Here is a 17,184-nt window from a genome sequence, read left to right as displayed (position 1 = left end):
ACATAGGACCATTTTTCTCCCTAGCCTTTTTCACGAAGTGAAGGTGAGTGTGAATCTCAAATAACCATTCCCACAATTCTGCTGTTATTTCTTCGATCTTATGAGACAAGGAAGCAAAAAGTCAAAAAACCAGTTCTAGCTTCTTATTGTTAACTACATGCCAGTCTTTGGGTCATGCAAGTCTAACATGTTAGCTCCGTTTTGTCCATTCTTTGCACTACTTTTGCCGGTCAACGGGTGGAACATTCAGCTCCCTTTCTTATTTTCTGGTTACAAATAGATTGCTATATCTGCTTCTTTGCATGAGGAAGGGAACCAGAGAAAAAGGCAGCTTTTTAACAGTAGGAGAACGTGCTTGAGGCGCTTCCTTCTTGGGGTAACTTCATTAGTTTTTACTAGGGAGCGCCCTGGCTATGCCTCTAATAGTTTTGGGGCTAGTCCTGCAGCACCCACCAAACAGAGAAGCCCCAGCTTCCCTCCACTTGCCAATGTATGAGACAAAATCTTCATCCACATCCCCACTTGATTTCTGCAAAAAGGGAATATTGAACTTCAGCTCTTTGAGGCAAAATATCAAACACTATCAGAACCTACTGTCTATGGAATTCAAACACCCATCAATGTCCCAACCATGCAACAGTTGGATTAAAGTACATTGCCTTTTGTTTTAATGGGAAGATTGAGAACCATATATATGGTGGTAAATCAGTGAAAAGTGGGTTTTTAGAAGGATTGATATGAAACCATACCATTCACATTGTGAGTATGCAATTGTTCTTAATGACCCTAAAAAGGTCTTATGAATAAGCATTAGAGTGAAGCAGGAAACTCACCACCCATTGCTTGGCCCGACCGTCATAAGTCTCACCACTGTTGGGATATACCAGAATTGGTTTACTTGTTACCTGCCAATTGGTTAGCCAGAGAAACATCACTTCAAAATTTTCAAAATGTAAAGCAGGGTAAGTGTGAAATGAATCAGGAGCAGTATAAATTATAATCCCAACGCTTCATTCGACTGCTCGTTTGAAGAGACAATCCAGAAAAACATCATTTGAAAATCCTAATTAAGCAGGATAAATGTCTTGTTAATCCAGTACTGAACTGATTGTGAGGATGTACTGCACTCAACCAACTATATTCAATATCAATACTCAGACTAATGTCTTCATGTGTTTAGGAAGTTAACAAGAATCAAAAACTCAGGCAAGCTGCACATGAAGTGATAAAGTCTATAAGCCACAACAACGAAAAATCCTTCTGTAAGAGGCCTAACCCAAAATTTCTTCCCAAGGTCATGAGAAAATAAGCAGAGATTTTGGAACTTGTATTAGAAATACTCTCATAAATGAGCATCAACCCAAAAACTCATACCTTTTGAATAGATGTAATTAGTCCATGGATAAATCTAGGAGGGGTACAGTTGATTCCAACAGCAACAACCTGCTTGCAAGAATCTGCAATGGAGGCACACTCTGAAATAGGATCGCCACTAACCACATTAACTCCATCCTTAGAATTGAAAGAAAACCATGCTGGAATTTCTATGCCTTCTTCCTCAAGGAGCTCAGCATATGCCTGCAATAGCCAATAAATAAAAGAAAGTGAACAAATATGTTGGGCCAGAGCTAGAGGCCATACTAACACATTTCAGAAGACAAAATACTGTGATACATACCTTCGCTTCTAACTTGTTTGGGATTGTTTCAAACGCAATTAGGTCAGCACCTGAGTTTGCCAGAATCTGCACCCTTCTTCTGTGAAAATCCTTCAACGTTTCCAAAGTAATTGCGTCACCGTAGTTTCCGCTGTGGAGAGAAAATAAATCATATAGAGACATGTTGATGTATCACAACAAGATTCTTAAACTATCAATGTCAAAGTAAAAAGAAAATGAACCACAACACAGGCCGGCCAACAAGCTTGTGTTCATGTTAGACATTATACTTGCTTTAAAGACAAACCCTCTCACCCAAAACTAAGATTTACATAACCCTACGTCAAAGTTTTCGTTCAAACTAGGTTAGACAAATTTACAGCAATCGTGTTTATTAAACTAATATCTATCTAAAATGCACGTGATTATCTCGCATGCATTTTTTTATGGGGAATACTAGACATCTCAAATTTTTTTTCTCAAAAGTTAGTTTTCAAATGATGTGTCACAATCTCATGTGATTTATCATTTTGAAAAATGTGTCATAATTTCATAGGATTGTGACACGTCATTTGAAAACCAGTTTTTGAAATATCTACCCTTTCTCTTTTTTTATACATGTCTCACGTAATCATAGGAGGCAAGCATTAAAAAATGGAAAATGACACGCATAGATGCATGATCAGTTACGTGCTCAATATAATAAGCAACCAACCATGAATCATGTGCTTTGTTGAGCCGTGAAGAGTTAGAGATAGAGACAAATATCAAAACCAATGAAAATAGAGCCCGTTTGGGGTTTAAAAACTGCTTTTTTGTGCAGAGTAAAAACGGATTCATTTGGAAAAAAAATTATAATTCATATTTTTGCTAATTTTTTTTTTTTTTTTAAAAAAAAAAAACAAAACTCAAAACTGCATTTCAAAAAAAGGTTGAAAATGAGAATTGGAGGACTCGAACCAATCCCAAACAGGCTCAAAGAAATTAATCCATGGAGTAGTCGAAGTTCACAAACCTATACTCAGAACCATCAGCTAAATAAGCTCCATAGCTGCCCACAGAAGCTGCAACTAGAATTGGACGTCGACTCGAACTCGTCCCATTTTCCATGAAATCCCAAGAATCTTTTGTGCACCTTTCATGGTAAATTTCCCGGGCCTCGCATGCAATTTCTACACTTTTCCTAAGCAAAGCTTCAGCTTCTTCACTGGACAAGCCTTTAGCCTCGAAGCCCTGAATGGTGGCCTGTGTCAAGTGAAAAACACGGTAACTTTTTTATTTATTTATTTATTTTGGATGAATAAAATAATATATATATATATATATATATATATATATACACAAAAGGGATCTACGGGTGAAAATCGAAGAAGATAAAAAGTGGGTATCGAAAACTACCTGATAAGATGCTGTTAGTATAATATTTGCACCGGAGTTGAGGTAATCTAGGTGAACCTGTTGAATGAACCACGACAATTAACAATAAATCCATTAATTAATAATATTGATATTAACGCTTATTTAACAATCAATCCAGTGCGTACGTTCTAATAATTTATCAGGACATGCATGCATTTGCATGCCTTATTACTTTGGCACTTTGGCCTTTCTTGTTATAATCATAAAAATAAAAAATAAAAAGGGTAAGAATCCAAATTCCTACCATTTTTCGAGATACTTTCAACTATCAACCAATCTTATGATAATTTTGGTCGGAAAAATATTACATAGATTATAAATTTATCACAAATTTTTTTAAGAGTAATGATTCACTACCACCTAAATATACAACTTTGAGTAATGTTTCTTACACAATTTTTGTACAACTTTTACACAACTCTAACAACTTTCTTTTAAAATCAGCCATTGAATATCTAGGACCCACATGTTGGAAAACAAATCCAATGGTTAATCATAACAAAAAGTAGTTAGAGTTGTGTAAAAGTTGTGTGAGAGTTGTGTAAGAAACATTACTCTACAACTTTTCACCACCTTGCATATGTGGCAAGGTGGTCCCCCACTACTTTTTGAGTTTTTTTATTTTTTAAAAATAAATTAAAGTGGGGGACCACCTTGCCACATAGACAAGGTAGTGAAAAGTTGTATATTTAGATGGTAGTGAATCATTGCTCAAAAACAACTTTAAAAAGAAGTACTTACTTGACCATTGAAGACTATTATAGAATTATTTAGAATTGATAATATTTCTCTAGAATCATACAGCTTATTAATTGCCAGTCAAATCATTCAGCAGAATATTGGCAATTAAGTTAGTATTGATTTCCAATTAATTTGGATAAAATACTCTTCCACCATGATCCACGTGGACTCGAGAATTTTCGCCACGTCACTGTCAAAAAATTTATTTCTATGTTTTCCACCGGAGATAATGCCTATCTTTTCTTCGTAGTATTCACGTGTATGGATCTAGATTTCTGTAAATCACTTTTTCTTTTTCTTTTTCTAAGCGCATTTAAACTTTTACTTATTTAGAATATTAAATATATGTTCTTGTTCAGTATCAAAAGTATTATGATACTAAATCTGGGTAATACAATAAAGAATTTTAAATTAACGTAATTTAAAATTAAAAATATAATCTCCATTTCAATAATTAATTACTAAAAATATGCTGGAAAATACAGATATGATGGGAGAAATATTACAACATGCAGATTCCTGAAAATCACTCCGACCAAAAACAAAAGAAAGGAAAGAAAAATCTTCTATATTCTTCCCGTTGATGTAGGAATATTACCAAAAAAAAAAAAAAAAACCCTATGAGAATCTAAAGCTCTAAACACTAGTTTCTAGTACCCAGAAAAGGAAAGCTATTTTAGAATCATATCTTTCTTTCCTTCCATTTGTTCTTCATATTTCCCAAGAAACAAACAGCAAAAGAGAGAGAGAGAGAGAGAGTATGTGTTTACGTACCCTTCTGACAAGATGAGGAGAATCAATAAGGCACTTGGCGCTCCAAAGAGGGTCATTGAGGTCAGCCCCGTGTCGTTCGAGCTCCGTGGCAAAGCCGCCGTCAATGACAACGTAGCCACCGCACTTCCGAATGAACTCGGACATAAACGACGACGACTTCTCCTCCGCACCAGCTCCTAAACCCATGTCGTAGAATCTATCAGAGAAAAAGCTAGAAGACAATGGTTTTCGTGGCGGTTTAATGCGGAGTTTGAAAGTACTGAAGCACCAGTGCACCACCCGTCCTTCCTTGCTCACTTGCTACGGTTCTTGAAACCTTTTAAAGAGGCCTAGCGGATATGCAAACTTACGAATATGCCCTCCACCACTACGATTAATTCTCACGCCAACTGGGATTACTATTATTCCCAACTCCTAAGCATATGAATTTTTCTTTCTTTATCTTATCTCGTTTATATTTATGTTTCTTTCTCAATATTGTAAATGTGACGTCATTACCGAAAAAAAAAATGTTAAATACTATAATTTTATGGAATATTTATTCAGTAAAAATTGAATTGATGTGATACTTCTCACTAATAATCTTTAGGTTAATCTTTGTTAAATTAAAAAATAATAATAATGGGTAATTCAAAATGTCCGCACGTTATATTGAACAATTGTAGAATAAAAAATATAATCCTCATTAATTATATGCATCTTCATTTCACATATGTAATTAAAACAAAGTAATTTTTTTTTTAATTCTTAATAATGTAATTATAATAAGAGAAAATTCTTTTAATTCAGTCTATCAAATTAATATTTATATTTAAAAAACATGAAATTTAGGGAATTTGGATTTCAAATTGCAAGTATTTTTGCTGTGGCTAAAGAATTAAGTTGTCAATTTCCAACATTTGACTAACAGGAGATTAGATGTGATCACTATGTTTATCATGGTCCACGTCAATGGTGGGCAACAAGCTAGCTAATTGGATAGGAGAATGATTCTTGTATATCAACATTACACAACTTATGTACAACACAAGATATATAGGGTGAGACTCATGTGAGTAAGACTCATCACATGAATTTCATCCATGTGTCTTGTATTGTGCACAAATTGTGTAATATTATTGTGCAATAATATTTTTCCGTCTGAATAGAGCAGGCAAGAAAGGTACGAGGTACGAGAAGAAATTATGGAGGTTTTTGGATAAATAATTGACACTCAACTTATTTGGGAAAAAACCAACTACCTAGCTCAGCCTACACATGCCGTATAGGAAACTCCTAAAAAAAAAATAAGTAATCCTTGCCGTCTATCTTTCCAATTCCTATCTTGAAGTGCATTAATTAAGGGGTGCCCTACCTTGCTGTCTTGCGTGGAATGATAATGCTCCACGTGCCTATCCAATTAAGCTATTTTTTTTTTTTTTATTTTACTCATCCTCTCTGTCACTAAATTCATATGCACAAAAAAAAAAAAAAAAAATAGAGTGAAGGGGTGGCTCTGCCTTGCGCCCCGGTCCTCAAATTGCACTTTTTTAAAAGAGCAATAACGGTCATGAGCAATTTTCTTTTAAAAAAAGAGTCAGAAGTCAGCCGGTGATCATTGTCATTATGTTAGGAGGGTGGTCAAAAGGCTTAAAAAGACGAGCAATCGCCTCACCTTCTTCTCTTTTAAAGAGTAGCTCTTGGCCACCTTCTTTATTAGAGGTGGTCGAAATGTAAAGATTGATTTCTATCTTATAAAGGGTAGCAACAAGAGTTGGCTCTATTCACATTTCCCATCTGCCACCCCTATGTGGAGGTGCCACATGGGCAACAAAATTGGCTCCACCTCCCTATGTTTTTCTATTTTTTTCTAATTATTTAAAAATTTTGTGCATATATGATATGGTAACATGGTTCTTGATACACGTAATATAATTTTATGGGTCTTATAAGGAGAGGCCGTACTTTTTTTATTACAAGCTAGATAATAATAATAAAAAGATAATATGACAAACATATGGCCATAATCATATATTTAATTGTCTAAATTAGATTTTCAAATCCTCAAGGCACCAATAGTTGATAGTGGATATAGATATAAAAAAAAAAAAAAAAAAAAAAAGAAGAAGAAGATAATATGACAAACATATGACGACCATAATCATATATTTAATTGTCCAAAATTAGATTTTTCAAATCCTTTAAAGGCACCAATATCTGATAATAATCCACTACCTCCAAAAGTTGATAAAGTTGGTCCATCTTATTGCCACTTGACACGTAAGCTTAAGAAATTTGGATAGTGGGGTCCAATTTCCAAACAAACAAGAGAAAGAGGGCAGAATGGGTAGTCACCACTTTGTACATCATCGTCCGACCACCTAGCTAATGGCCACATATATAGCATCTATGTGAGCATGTATGATGTATCCGGTCGGATTAAGCTCCAGATGAACCCTAAGAGTACTGTAGCGTCCACATTCATTTCCAGTTCTTTATTGCCCAACCAAGTTTCTTTTCTTATTTTCTTGTCTTTTTGTTTAAGCACTCGTTCTATCTTGGCTTACATAAAAGGTGAAGTGAACGACAAGAAAAATGACAGAAGATAAAGATCAAAAGTGTGACACGGACACCACTACTTTGAATTATTTCCCCAAATTTCGATAGGGCAAATTAATAGGCGCCATTTGGGCAAATAGGGATTTTTGTGAATTTTGATTGATTGCCTTCTGCAAAATCAAGATAAGGTTAGTTTGGCTGCCATTATATGGGGATAGCATTAAGAACAGGTCGGAGTGCCTTGTAGCTTTAAACCAAAAAGAAAAGAAGAGATAAAGTGCCTTACACTCCACCTAATCCTTCTAAAACCACCATTATTAGTCACTTAGACCATAAGTATAGTTATATCTTACTCCAAAAAAAAAGAAAAAAAAGTAGAGTTATATCTAATAAAAGAAAATAAGGTCCAATTGTATGTTAAGCAAGGGGAGGTGGTATAGACTATAGAGACCTGCTACTCCTCAATCTCTCATCAATGCTGTTTCAAATTCACCGACCCACGAGTAGATCCTAAATATTTAATTGTAGTTTTTTTTATAATATATATATATATATATAGAGAGAGAGAGAGAGAGAGAGAGAGAGAGATGGATGAGAGATGAAAAAGTAGCATTTATCTTCTAGTACGGCAGGCAAGCCCTGTTTATTGCCAAACTTCCCTCTGATTATACTTCTGTTTTGGCAATATTTTTACTCTAGATTCAAAATTCAAGACCAAAAGACTGTCACACCACACACTACCATGTTACATGTACAACATACTTCTGTCTCTAAACAAGAACAAAAGACATGTCAGGATAAGAGATATATCCAACAATTTGTTATCTGAATTGTTAGCAATTTCGGCAGTAACTACGAGAGAGTCTTTATAGAACCCACTTATATGAATAAATCTCGAACAACCCGCCTACCTACTCTGACAAGTAGACTTCATATAAACTCTCTCGCTCTTACTGTCCTAGTTGCTAATAATCCAAACAAATTGCTCGGAATCCGAATCCCATGATAAGTCTTCTGAGTTCTCAAAAAAGGTACAGGATCGAATCCCACCTTGCTAAATATAAGGCCAAGGGACTGCTTTCTTGCGTGCAAGTTTGGTCCAGTTGACCCAAAAAGAAGGCCCTCTCTCTCTCTCTCTGTGGACCACCAAGGAGTAGTCAAACTTCACTCGGGCTGGGTTGGGTGTAATTCAGGGCCCTAGCCAGGGTTATGTCCAAGAAAAGCCATATTTTTCTTGCAAGAAAAGCCATACATATCATAATATGAAAATATATTTATTCCTTGTGTCTGTACAATGTTGCTTTCCAGTTTCCCATGCAGGGATTGCCTAAGCTCTCTGTTACTTCCAACATGACCTTGCCCTCCAGACCATTAGGTATATCATGACTCTATCACCAATACCAAACCCATAGCACAAACACAAATCACTTTGGAATACAATTTGATATAAATTTCCATAAAACCTAAGTGACCAAAACAAATTTTGCAGACCTAAAAATCCAATGAACAGCTCCACCAATTTCTTCGTTTTTCCAGGCACAATTAATTCAACAAAGCACGCAAGTGTATAACAAAAATGATCAGGGACCACGAGCAGGGGAAAAACAGAAACAGCTCGGAGCTTGGTCTTCTGGTATCATCCCTCCTCCTTTGCTTGTATCAATTCCTTCTAACATTCGCACCACCTCATCCATTTGAGGACGTTTATCCGGATTTGCATCCCAGCACTTGCGCATGATATGTGCTAAAGAACTTGGACAACATCTGGGGATTTCCGGACGCAAGTTCTGTCAACAAAAGCATGCAGTATGAAACTCCCTTGAAGATTGATGACAAATGTTTATGGCATAAATGTAGTTCAACATTACACAAGAGGAATCACTAGAAAAGTTTATAAAAGATAAAAATAAGTTAATTAATTAATTAACAAAACTCATTTCCATTTGAAATTTTTTAGCTTTAGTTATTTGCAAAACAAACAATAGTAAATAATTGCAGACTCCGTGTAGCTAGCATCCTGTGAAAAGTTAGACGGTTATAGTCAATGTATAGCAAGGTTAAAAGTACATCTGAAAATAAAAAATCAATAAATATGGGTCAGAACATGATCCTTGTCTTTGTCTGGTTAGCATAGTCAGACTGATAGAGACTCCTTTACTCGTATGTAAGTTCTAATGACAGGATTTCTCCCCTTCCCCTTCTTCCCTTGTAATTGCTAAGAAAAAAAAAAGTTCTAACGCTGGGATCAAATAATTATTCCTAATACAAAATCAATGTTTCAAATGGTCAGAGCTCACAGCTGTAATAAGCTTTGCTCACATGTTAAAACCAAAAAGAGCTTTTTGAAGGGCATACCTCAAAAAATTTCAAATCCAAAACTTGCATTAGGCATATAATGTGTAGACAGTAGTTAAACTCAAAACTTGCATTAGTCCACATTACTTATCAGTTCTAATGCTATTGAAAACAAAAAGAAGGATATCATTCCCAAATGTCATCTGAAACCCACTAAGCACAATGACAAAACAGCTCTCGAGCCTTATTAAGTAACAATATTGCAAATAAAAATAATATAAAACTGACAGCAGAGACTACGTACAACTTGTGCTGACAGAAATAACTTGTTCATCATACAAACTGACCTGTCGAACAACTGCAGATGAAACATCAGCGAAGCTAAGATCTGGGTAGGGCATATCACAGCAATAAATTTCCCATAAGCATATGCCAAAGCTGTACACGTCACATCTTCTATTATAAGGTTTACCATCAAGAACCTACGTAAAGAACTTGTTAGTTTTATATCCTACAATCATAACCAAGACATGTTATCTCATCAATTACCTACTAGAGGACCCCATATGTTCATGGGTGTGGGTGTGGGTGTGGGTGTGGGTGTGTGTGTGTGTGTGTGTGTGAGAGAGAGAGAGAGAGAGCCCAATAACGTAAATCCAAATGCCTTATTTTCTTATCTCATCAATTATCTACAAGAGGACCCCATATGTGCGTGTGTGTGTGTGTGTGTGTGTGTGTGTGTGTGTGTGTGTGTGTGTGAGAGAGAGAGAGAGAGAGAGCTGAATAACGTAAATCCAAATGCTTTATTTTCTTTTTCCTTTTCAATTTTGGTTCATGATTTATATTTTTTTTTCCCACCACACAGGAATACAACCCGAGTGACCAAACAAATCAACTCTGCCCCTTAATCAGGGAATATCGTTACCAATGATTTAATTGCAAAAACACCATGTAAATCAAGTTTAAAAAAATCGAACTTCTATATAAGTTTTTATATTCTCTTCTTCTAGGTTCATGGAAAGCATTAGAGTAGAAGAACATTTCTATTCAGTAATCATGAGTGGATACTTGTCGTAACATACAAGGTTGAATAGTTGACTATTTCTGCCACACACAAACATTTAAAGTTCACATATAAAGTTTTGGCATAAATACCTCTGGGGCCATGTATCCAAGGGTACCCGTTTCACCAGTCATGTCCCTTGGATTCTGAGCTTCAACACGGGCAACACCAAAATCAGCAATTTTTAGAGTTTGTTGAGCATCAAGTAACATATTTTCTGTCTTTACATCACGGTGTACAATACTCTGTGAGTGTAGATAGCTAAGACTGCAGATGATTGGAAGATGTTTAGCACTCATCACTTTGTCAATTTCATTTACAAATCCTACTAACAAGGGAAAAAAAATATTCATGATATTTTTTCTATAAGAATGTCAGAAAGTTCTAGAGCTTACCCTCTAGAGAGGTCCAAAGCAAGTTGGATCACAACCTTGAAGGCAAGTTTCTTTCGCTTATTTCTTATCAAGAACTTTTTTAGGGTCCCGCAAGGGAGATACTCCACAACTACACAACATGCCCTAGAAGGAAGGGAATTGCGACCATCAATTGAAGGGTTTTTAGAAGGTATCTTAAGATTTGAAGTTCCCATTGAAGCTCCAACAAACTGTAATCAAAATTTACAAAAAGAAAAAAATTACAACTGAAAAGATTTAGAAACACAGTTAATTTCAAATTTAAGCCATATCAAATCAAGAAACTAAGATGATACAACTGTATTATATCTTAGAAGGAATTAGGTAAGGGAAACGCTACAGAGATTATAGTGTAAAGTTTTACAAGTTACACAAAATGGAAATAGTGAAGTATTATGGAGTAGCCACTTTTGAAACAAATGTCATCCAATCATCATCATGGAGATGTCAATAAATTAAACATAAAATGATAAAATGTTGAAGAATATGGGTTTTACTTTTGTAACGTTAGGATGGTCAAGCTTGTGCCAAACCGCAACCTCTTGGCGAAATGATGCCCGCAGAGCGGCAGTTTCAGCAGATGTGGCCATACCATCCTCTCCCCAGTCCAACAGCTTCACTATAATATTACACGTGACAATTCTGTGAGAATTTGATATGAACATGAATCAAGTGTTACAAAACTACTAGTCTAGCTAACAAGAAGACATGGAAAAAACTTAACAAGAAATCAATTTTATTAGTGTGCCTCCAAAATTAGCAACAGTGGGATCTATTTTGGTAAATATCAACTTCAAGCCAAGTGCTATGACAAACATTTTAATACTATTAACCGTCTCTTGAATTACACGCAATTTAAGGCATAAACATAAGTGTCATCACATATAATTCAGTCGTTCATAAATGTCACGAGCCTTCTTCCTCCAAGAAGCGACCACTCTCCCCCAAGAACAAACAAAAAAGGCGCATAAAGTTTCTAATTAATTCCTGATATTTCAAGAACAATGATATTTGCTTCTGAGTTAGGAACGTAAAGAATTTTACAATCCTGGGAGACGTAGATTTGCTCAAAACTACAAATAATGGCAAGGACTCATTTATATGGCTGTGACATGCTTAGTGGATAACTTCATACACAAAAAACTAACTCAATTGATACTATTTTGGCATCTGGATGCAAAATGCAATCAATAAATTGTCTGACAGCAAATTTTAACGAAAATGCAGTGCCAAAAATGATTACTTCTCTTCTCTGCATAACAAACAAACAATTCAGTCCCCAAAAGGTTGTCCAACCTGTTTTGGTAGACGCTACACATGGTTTCTCCGATGGAAACAGAATGTAACACAAACGTTCTACTCCCCAATATGTGTGATCAAAGACAAGAAATAAGTATGTGCATGCTTGCATGCGCGCAGACAATGTTTGACAGACACACACAACTGACACAAGCATTATCTAACACAAAGAAACAAAAATCCAATCTCTCACAAGATTCTATAAATGATAAAAAATTACTCCAAAAATCAATAGAAAGCAGACCAAGCTGTGCCAAAATAGGCTATAAGAAAACTTGCTACAAGACAATTTAACAGATGTTGGATTTCCTTTGCAAAAACCATTGGTGGGATGATGTTGGTTCCTATGGAAATGATTTTTGATATGTGAAGGGTATGTGAGCTGGATAAACTGACTTGGAATTAAAACCACTCGGTTTTCATTAATTCTGCAATGAAACTTACACGAGCAATAGTGTAACCTTAAAGCAGTCATAGCACTCTCAACCACAGAACCCGAAAGTAAGTAATTAGCATTTCAAAACCTCGATGGTAAAATCATTTCCATCCTCAAAAGCACTCTCCATTGAGAAAGAGAATCCAAAATAAATTGGCAGACATACCATGAATTATGCCAAACATTTTATGCCTGAAACGCCAATTAGGTTTGGTAGATCATATAATCAAGTTTTTCTCTACAAGTTTGATTCATGCCATCAAGTTTTTTTTTTTCATTTTTTTTAAAGTAATTTCATTTTATTAAAAAGGGAAGAGGGGTGCAATTTTTTTTCATATTAAAAAGAAAAAAAATTAGATGATTCGAATGCTTAGATCTTCTTCTCATTTTCTCTAAGAAATCTCAATTCAACACATCAAATGGACTCAAAAAGTGCAACTTAAAGCACTAATTATCAGAGTAGAAGTAATGATGAAATGTAATATGGATCTGATACCAGGGTTACATAGAGGACGTGTCCAGCAAATTCACATATTTTTTTTCCAGCAGTCATGCTTGTAAAGCTAGAACATGATGACAGGAAAACGCAACATATCAATAAGCAATCCTAGCAAGATGTTCAAGCTTCAAAAAATACAATATCTCGGATTGGTCAAGCGGTATAAAATAAAAAGGCCTTAGCCTTGGAACTTTACAAGAATCCAAACAAGCTAAAAGTTCCAAACATCCTATTCTTATCAACATGTTCTCGGGGAACAAAGCAAAAACAAAATACAAATGAGGAGAAAGGAAAATAGAGACAGGTATTACCTGCAACATCTTGGCTGTCGTAAGTACCCCTGTATACAGAACCATAGGTCCCGTCAGCTATATTATATCTGATATCCAATTTAGATAAATCAATCTCCCACTCTTCTTTGGGCCTTTGGATATCGATGTTTTTCGACCAAACCCGGCTCAGGTGCTTCTCCAGCTGCATATCCAAGCTTTTCAAATCAATTTGATCTGCTCGGAACATCATACCTTTACTACTAACACTTCCTGTACCCTTTACTTTTGAATTCTCTTCTTGATTGCCCATCTTCTTTTCTGTCTTAACACCTCCAACATCCTCAGACCTCAAATCCATCGTAAATAAACCAAATAGGAAACCTCAGCTACCCAATAAGAAGCCTTAAATTCCGAAGGAAAATAAAGAAATAGGACAAACCTAGATAAAATTGTATATACTTGATATCTTAAGAAGTCATAATCAAAATAAATTCTAAAATTCTCATCATCATCAAAACGAGAAAGCTCACATTTGCAAAATTTGCTACCCCTCCTCCTACCAAAAATAAATTTTTCAGAACAAATGTTTTCCAGATGAATAAAATAGGGGGAAACAGTGAAAAACAACCCAATTGAAACCCAATCACAACAACCCAATTCCTATTCCAATATTGACCTGACAACCCAAAAATCAATATTTGTAAAAAGCCCACCAATATGAAAACAATAAACTAGCCCTTTCTAGTTCAAGAACCCCAGATTTCCTCATCGCCAACCATCTTTTTTATTTAGACAATTTTATAACTACAAACAAAAGTAAACTCTAAGAAAGCGACTAAATTCCCACCATTTTACGACCAAGACCGACGACCCAGAATTTAAAAATTAAAGAAAGGCACATAAAACTTCAAGTACAATCAGAACCACTTATAATGACCACCCAGTACAAGCACGAATACGATACCCAGAAACCCCAAAAGGCCCAAACATAAAGCGCAAGAAACTATAGAGAGAGAGAGAGACGAAAAGATTGACTTGAACGTTATAAGGAAAATTCTAAACGGAATAGTGAACAAATAGTCGGTGGAAAAAAAAAAGATTTTTTGCGGGATTCAAAGGCAAAGTCATTGAAAGCAAAGAGAAAAGTCATCAGGGTCCCATGATTTCATCATCATCACCATCATTATCAGCTATTACAAAGGGAAAGAGAAAGAGCAGTTTTCCACGAGGGTTCGGCTCAGAAAATGAAATGGGTATTAGGGTTTTTTGTGGGTGAAAGAGAGGAAAGCCCGGGGTTGCCTATAACATACAAGACAGACAGACTCACAGACTGTTTCAGAAATCTAAGGAAGGAGCAAAACATAGTAAAGCTTTGTTCCTCGCCCTGTATTTTTAACGAATTTACCTGTATTTCTTGGATGGACCTTTGTGTCCTTCTCCATCACTCTAAATGATTTTTTTTTTTTTTTTAATAGATCACTCTAAATGAATTTTGTTTAAACTAAAAACCTCTTAAAATCTTATCATTACGTTTAATTAATTAATAGTTTAAAATTATTATTTTTTTATTTATTATATTTGATTAAGTTGTATTATTGTATACTAAAACCGTGAATTTTGAATTATTTCATTAAAAATAGTTATCAAGATTTGTATAACATTATCAGGAATTGTCCTACAATTTTTAAATAATTAGATATTCATTTTTATTTTTCTTCATAATTTACACAATATCTCTTTGAAGAAATATTATGTACACAATTTTTAATTAGTTGCTTAATTTGACTAGCTAAACAAGTCATTAAATATTGATGCAAATTGCAAAGTGTGTTTGACCTTTGGATTATGAAGTGTGCTAATATATGCTTAGGGCATTTTTGTGTGTCCACATTCCCTAATTTGGCATGTTATATTAGTGAATATTAGACACCCTAAAGGTCAAAGTCCTTTGTAAAGGACAATAATAGTTTATAAAATTCCAATAATGGAGTGGGAAACGGTCTTTCAGAGAATATCAAAGTTACTTATAAAAATAATAAATAATAAATAAATAAATAAAAGAATATCAAAGTTCTTGATTCTTGGAGCCACCAAAGTGAATCCTGATTATACCGAGATGCATTTGACAAATTCTCTGTATTTGTTTGGTACTTTACTTCAGATATTGTCATGTATTTATGTTTCATTTAAATTGGGTTTTATAAAATTTATTTTTAATTTATCCTATTAAATTGTTATATGCTCTTCTCGAGTGTGTAATTTTCACGTATATTTTTAATATGATTAACAGGGTATATGATCTCACAAAATTTTAAAAATATGTGTGAGAACGGTATGTTTTAAGAACAAATGTCAATTTAATAAATTGAATTAAAGGAATTTCCTTCCGACCAATTTAAGGGAAACTTGCTTTGGTAGAAATGTGCTGAAACATTGAACGCTATTTGAGCAAAGAATCATGAAGTTTAATTGGTGGAAATTGGTATGGTTTCTTCTTACCATTTCAAGTCCTAAACAGTTTTTTAACTATTAGGGGGAGGCTGTTGAACTAGGGTTACAAAGGATATACATTATGTCCTTTTTGTTGCTTAAAAATTGCTCCATTATCCTCTGCATCTTTCACAGTTGCTACATCTGCAGCAATGTTCAATGCCCCCATGCTGCTATAAGCTCCAAACAAGCCCTTCTTTTCTGCCCATAAGGATCACAACCAAACACTGCTAAGCTGCTATTCTTTTTTGCTTATTGTGTTCCCCTGGTTTTTCTTTTTTCTATTTTTTGGGAGGAGGGAACCTCAAATCTATCAAGTAACATCCAAATACCTGAAAGTATGTACCTCTACAGTAATGAGCTAAAATTGTTTTTGATAACTAAAATTAGTCTATTGAAAGAGTAAGGCGCCCTTAAGTACACTGGAAGTATACAAAATGAAACATCTAAATAGGAAGAGAAAAACGAACAAAGAAATCGAAAAAATTAAGCGACAGTAAGAACAAAAAAGCTATCGTCCAAAAATACTGAGTATTGAAAAACGAAGCTAAAATATCCTCATAAAACTCTCCAAATCCTTGAAATACTGTCACAGATCTAGCAAAATGGAAGTTTTGAGATGTTTTTGAAAAGGATCCATTGGGAAAAAGACGTTGCAGAAGAATTCAATTGAGGAAAGGAAGATGTTGGGAGAGGCAAGGCGTGCATGGGTTTCCAAAGGCCACATACCTATGAGGCTCGAGGAAAGGGAAGCAAGGCGGGCGTGAGATTTTCGAGGAGACAGAGGGTGAGGCTCGAGGAATCAGTATTGCTAAACAGCTGGCAATTGTCTTGGTCCAATGTATTTGGGCGAACGGATAAGAAAGACGCGTGAAGCAGTTGGTTTATGGGCTAACAATGATTCATGGGCTAGACAACCGAGTGGGTTGGACAGCTGTATTTTTAGTTGGGCTTTAGCTTGTATAAAATCTAAACTTTGCATTTTTGGGCTTTTCATTTAGAACCTTGGTATCATTTTGTGTAATCAATAGTTTTAACTCTTGTAGTTGGAGGTTGGCCCAATTCTCGAAATTGGCCATTTTTTGTAGTTCTTTACTGGTTTCTTGTGGATTTTTTTGCCATTTCAATACAATACAGTTTCCATTCTCAATCAATACAATTTCCATTCTCAATCTTTACAGATAATTCTACAGAAAAGGCTAAATTCCTAACAGATGTGTTACAAACACCTAAGATTTATTTCCTTCAAAACACACCAAAAAATGCAAATCGGCACTATCTTTCAAAT

The 17,184-nt window shown here is 35.1% G+C and overlaps 2 protein-coding genes across 2 annotated transcripts; both read right to left on the bottom strand.

Annotated features, from left to right (window-relative positions):
- Window positions 1-50: 50 nt before the first annotated feature.
- On the bottom strand, window positions 51-4,898 carry LOC133875363 (homocysteine S-methyltransferase 3-like). The gene is made up of 7 exons (XM_062313479.1): window positions 4,592-4,898; window positions 3,056-3,112; window positions 2,673-2,902; window positions 1,679-1,808; window positions 1,375-1,578; window positions 834-905; window positions 51-529 (listed from the first exon to the last, which is right to left on the bottom strand). The coding sequence occupies exons 1-7, from the start codon at window positions 4,775-4,777 to the stop codon at window positions 386-388; spliced, it is 1,023 nt and encodes a 340-aa protein (XP_062169463.1). The 5' UTR covers window positions 4,778-4,898; the 3' UTR covers window positions 51-385.
- A 3,484-nt stretch (window positions 4,899-8,382) lies between these two features.
- LOC133875353 (serine/threonine-protein kinase STY13-like) lies at window positions 8,383-14,762 on the bottom strand. The gene is made up of 6 exons (XM_062313468.1): window positions 13,446-14,762; window positions 11,398-11,519; window positions 10,883-11,091; window positions 10,580-10,754; window positions 9,772-9,906; window positions 8,383-8,916 (listed from the first exon to the last, which is right to left on the bottom strand). The coding sequence occupies exons 1-6, from the start codon at window positions 13,762-13,764 to the stop codon at window positions 8,710-8,712; spliced, it is 1,167 nt and encodes a 388-aa protein (XP_062169452.1). The 5' UTR covers window positions 13,765-14,762; the 3' UTR covers window positions 8,383-8,709.
- Between the last annotated feature and the right edge of the window lie 2,422 nt (window positions 14,763-17,184).

The sequence above is a fragment of the Alnus glutinosa genome, chromosome 1 (assembly GCF_958979055.1).
Source record: "Alnus glutinosa chromosome 1, dhAlnGlut1.1, whole genome shotgun sequence".
Lineage (NCBI taxonomy): Eukaryota > Viridiplantae > Streptophyta > Magnoliopsida > Fagales > Betulaceae > Alnus > Alnus glutinosa.
The sequence above is the reverse complement of the archived record's forward strand: the minus strand, read 5'-3'. Positions and strand labels throughout refer to the sequence as shown.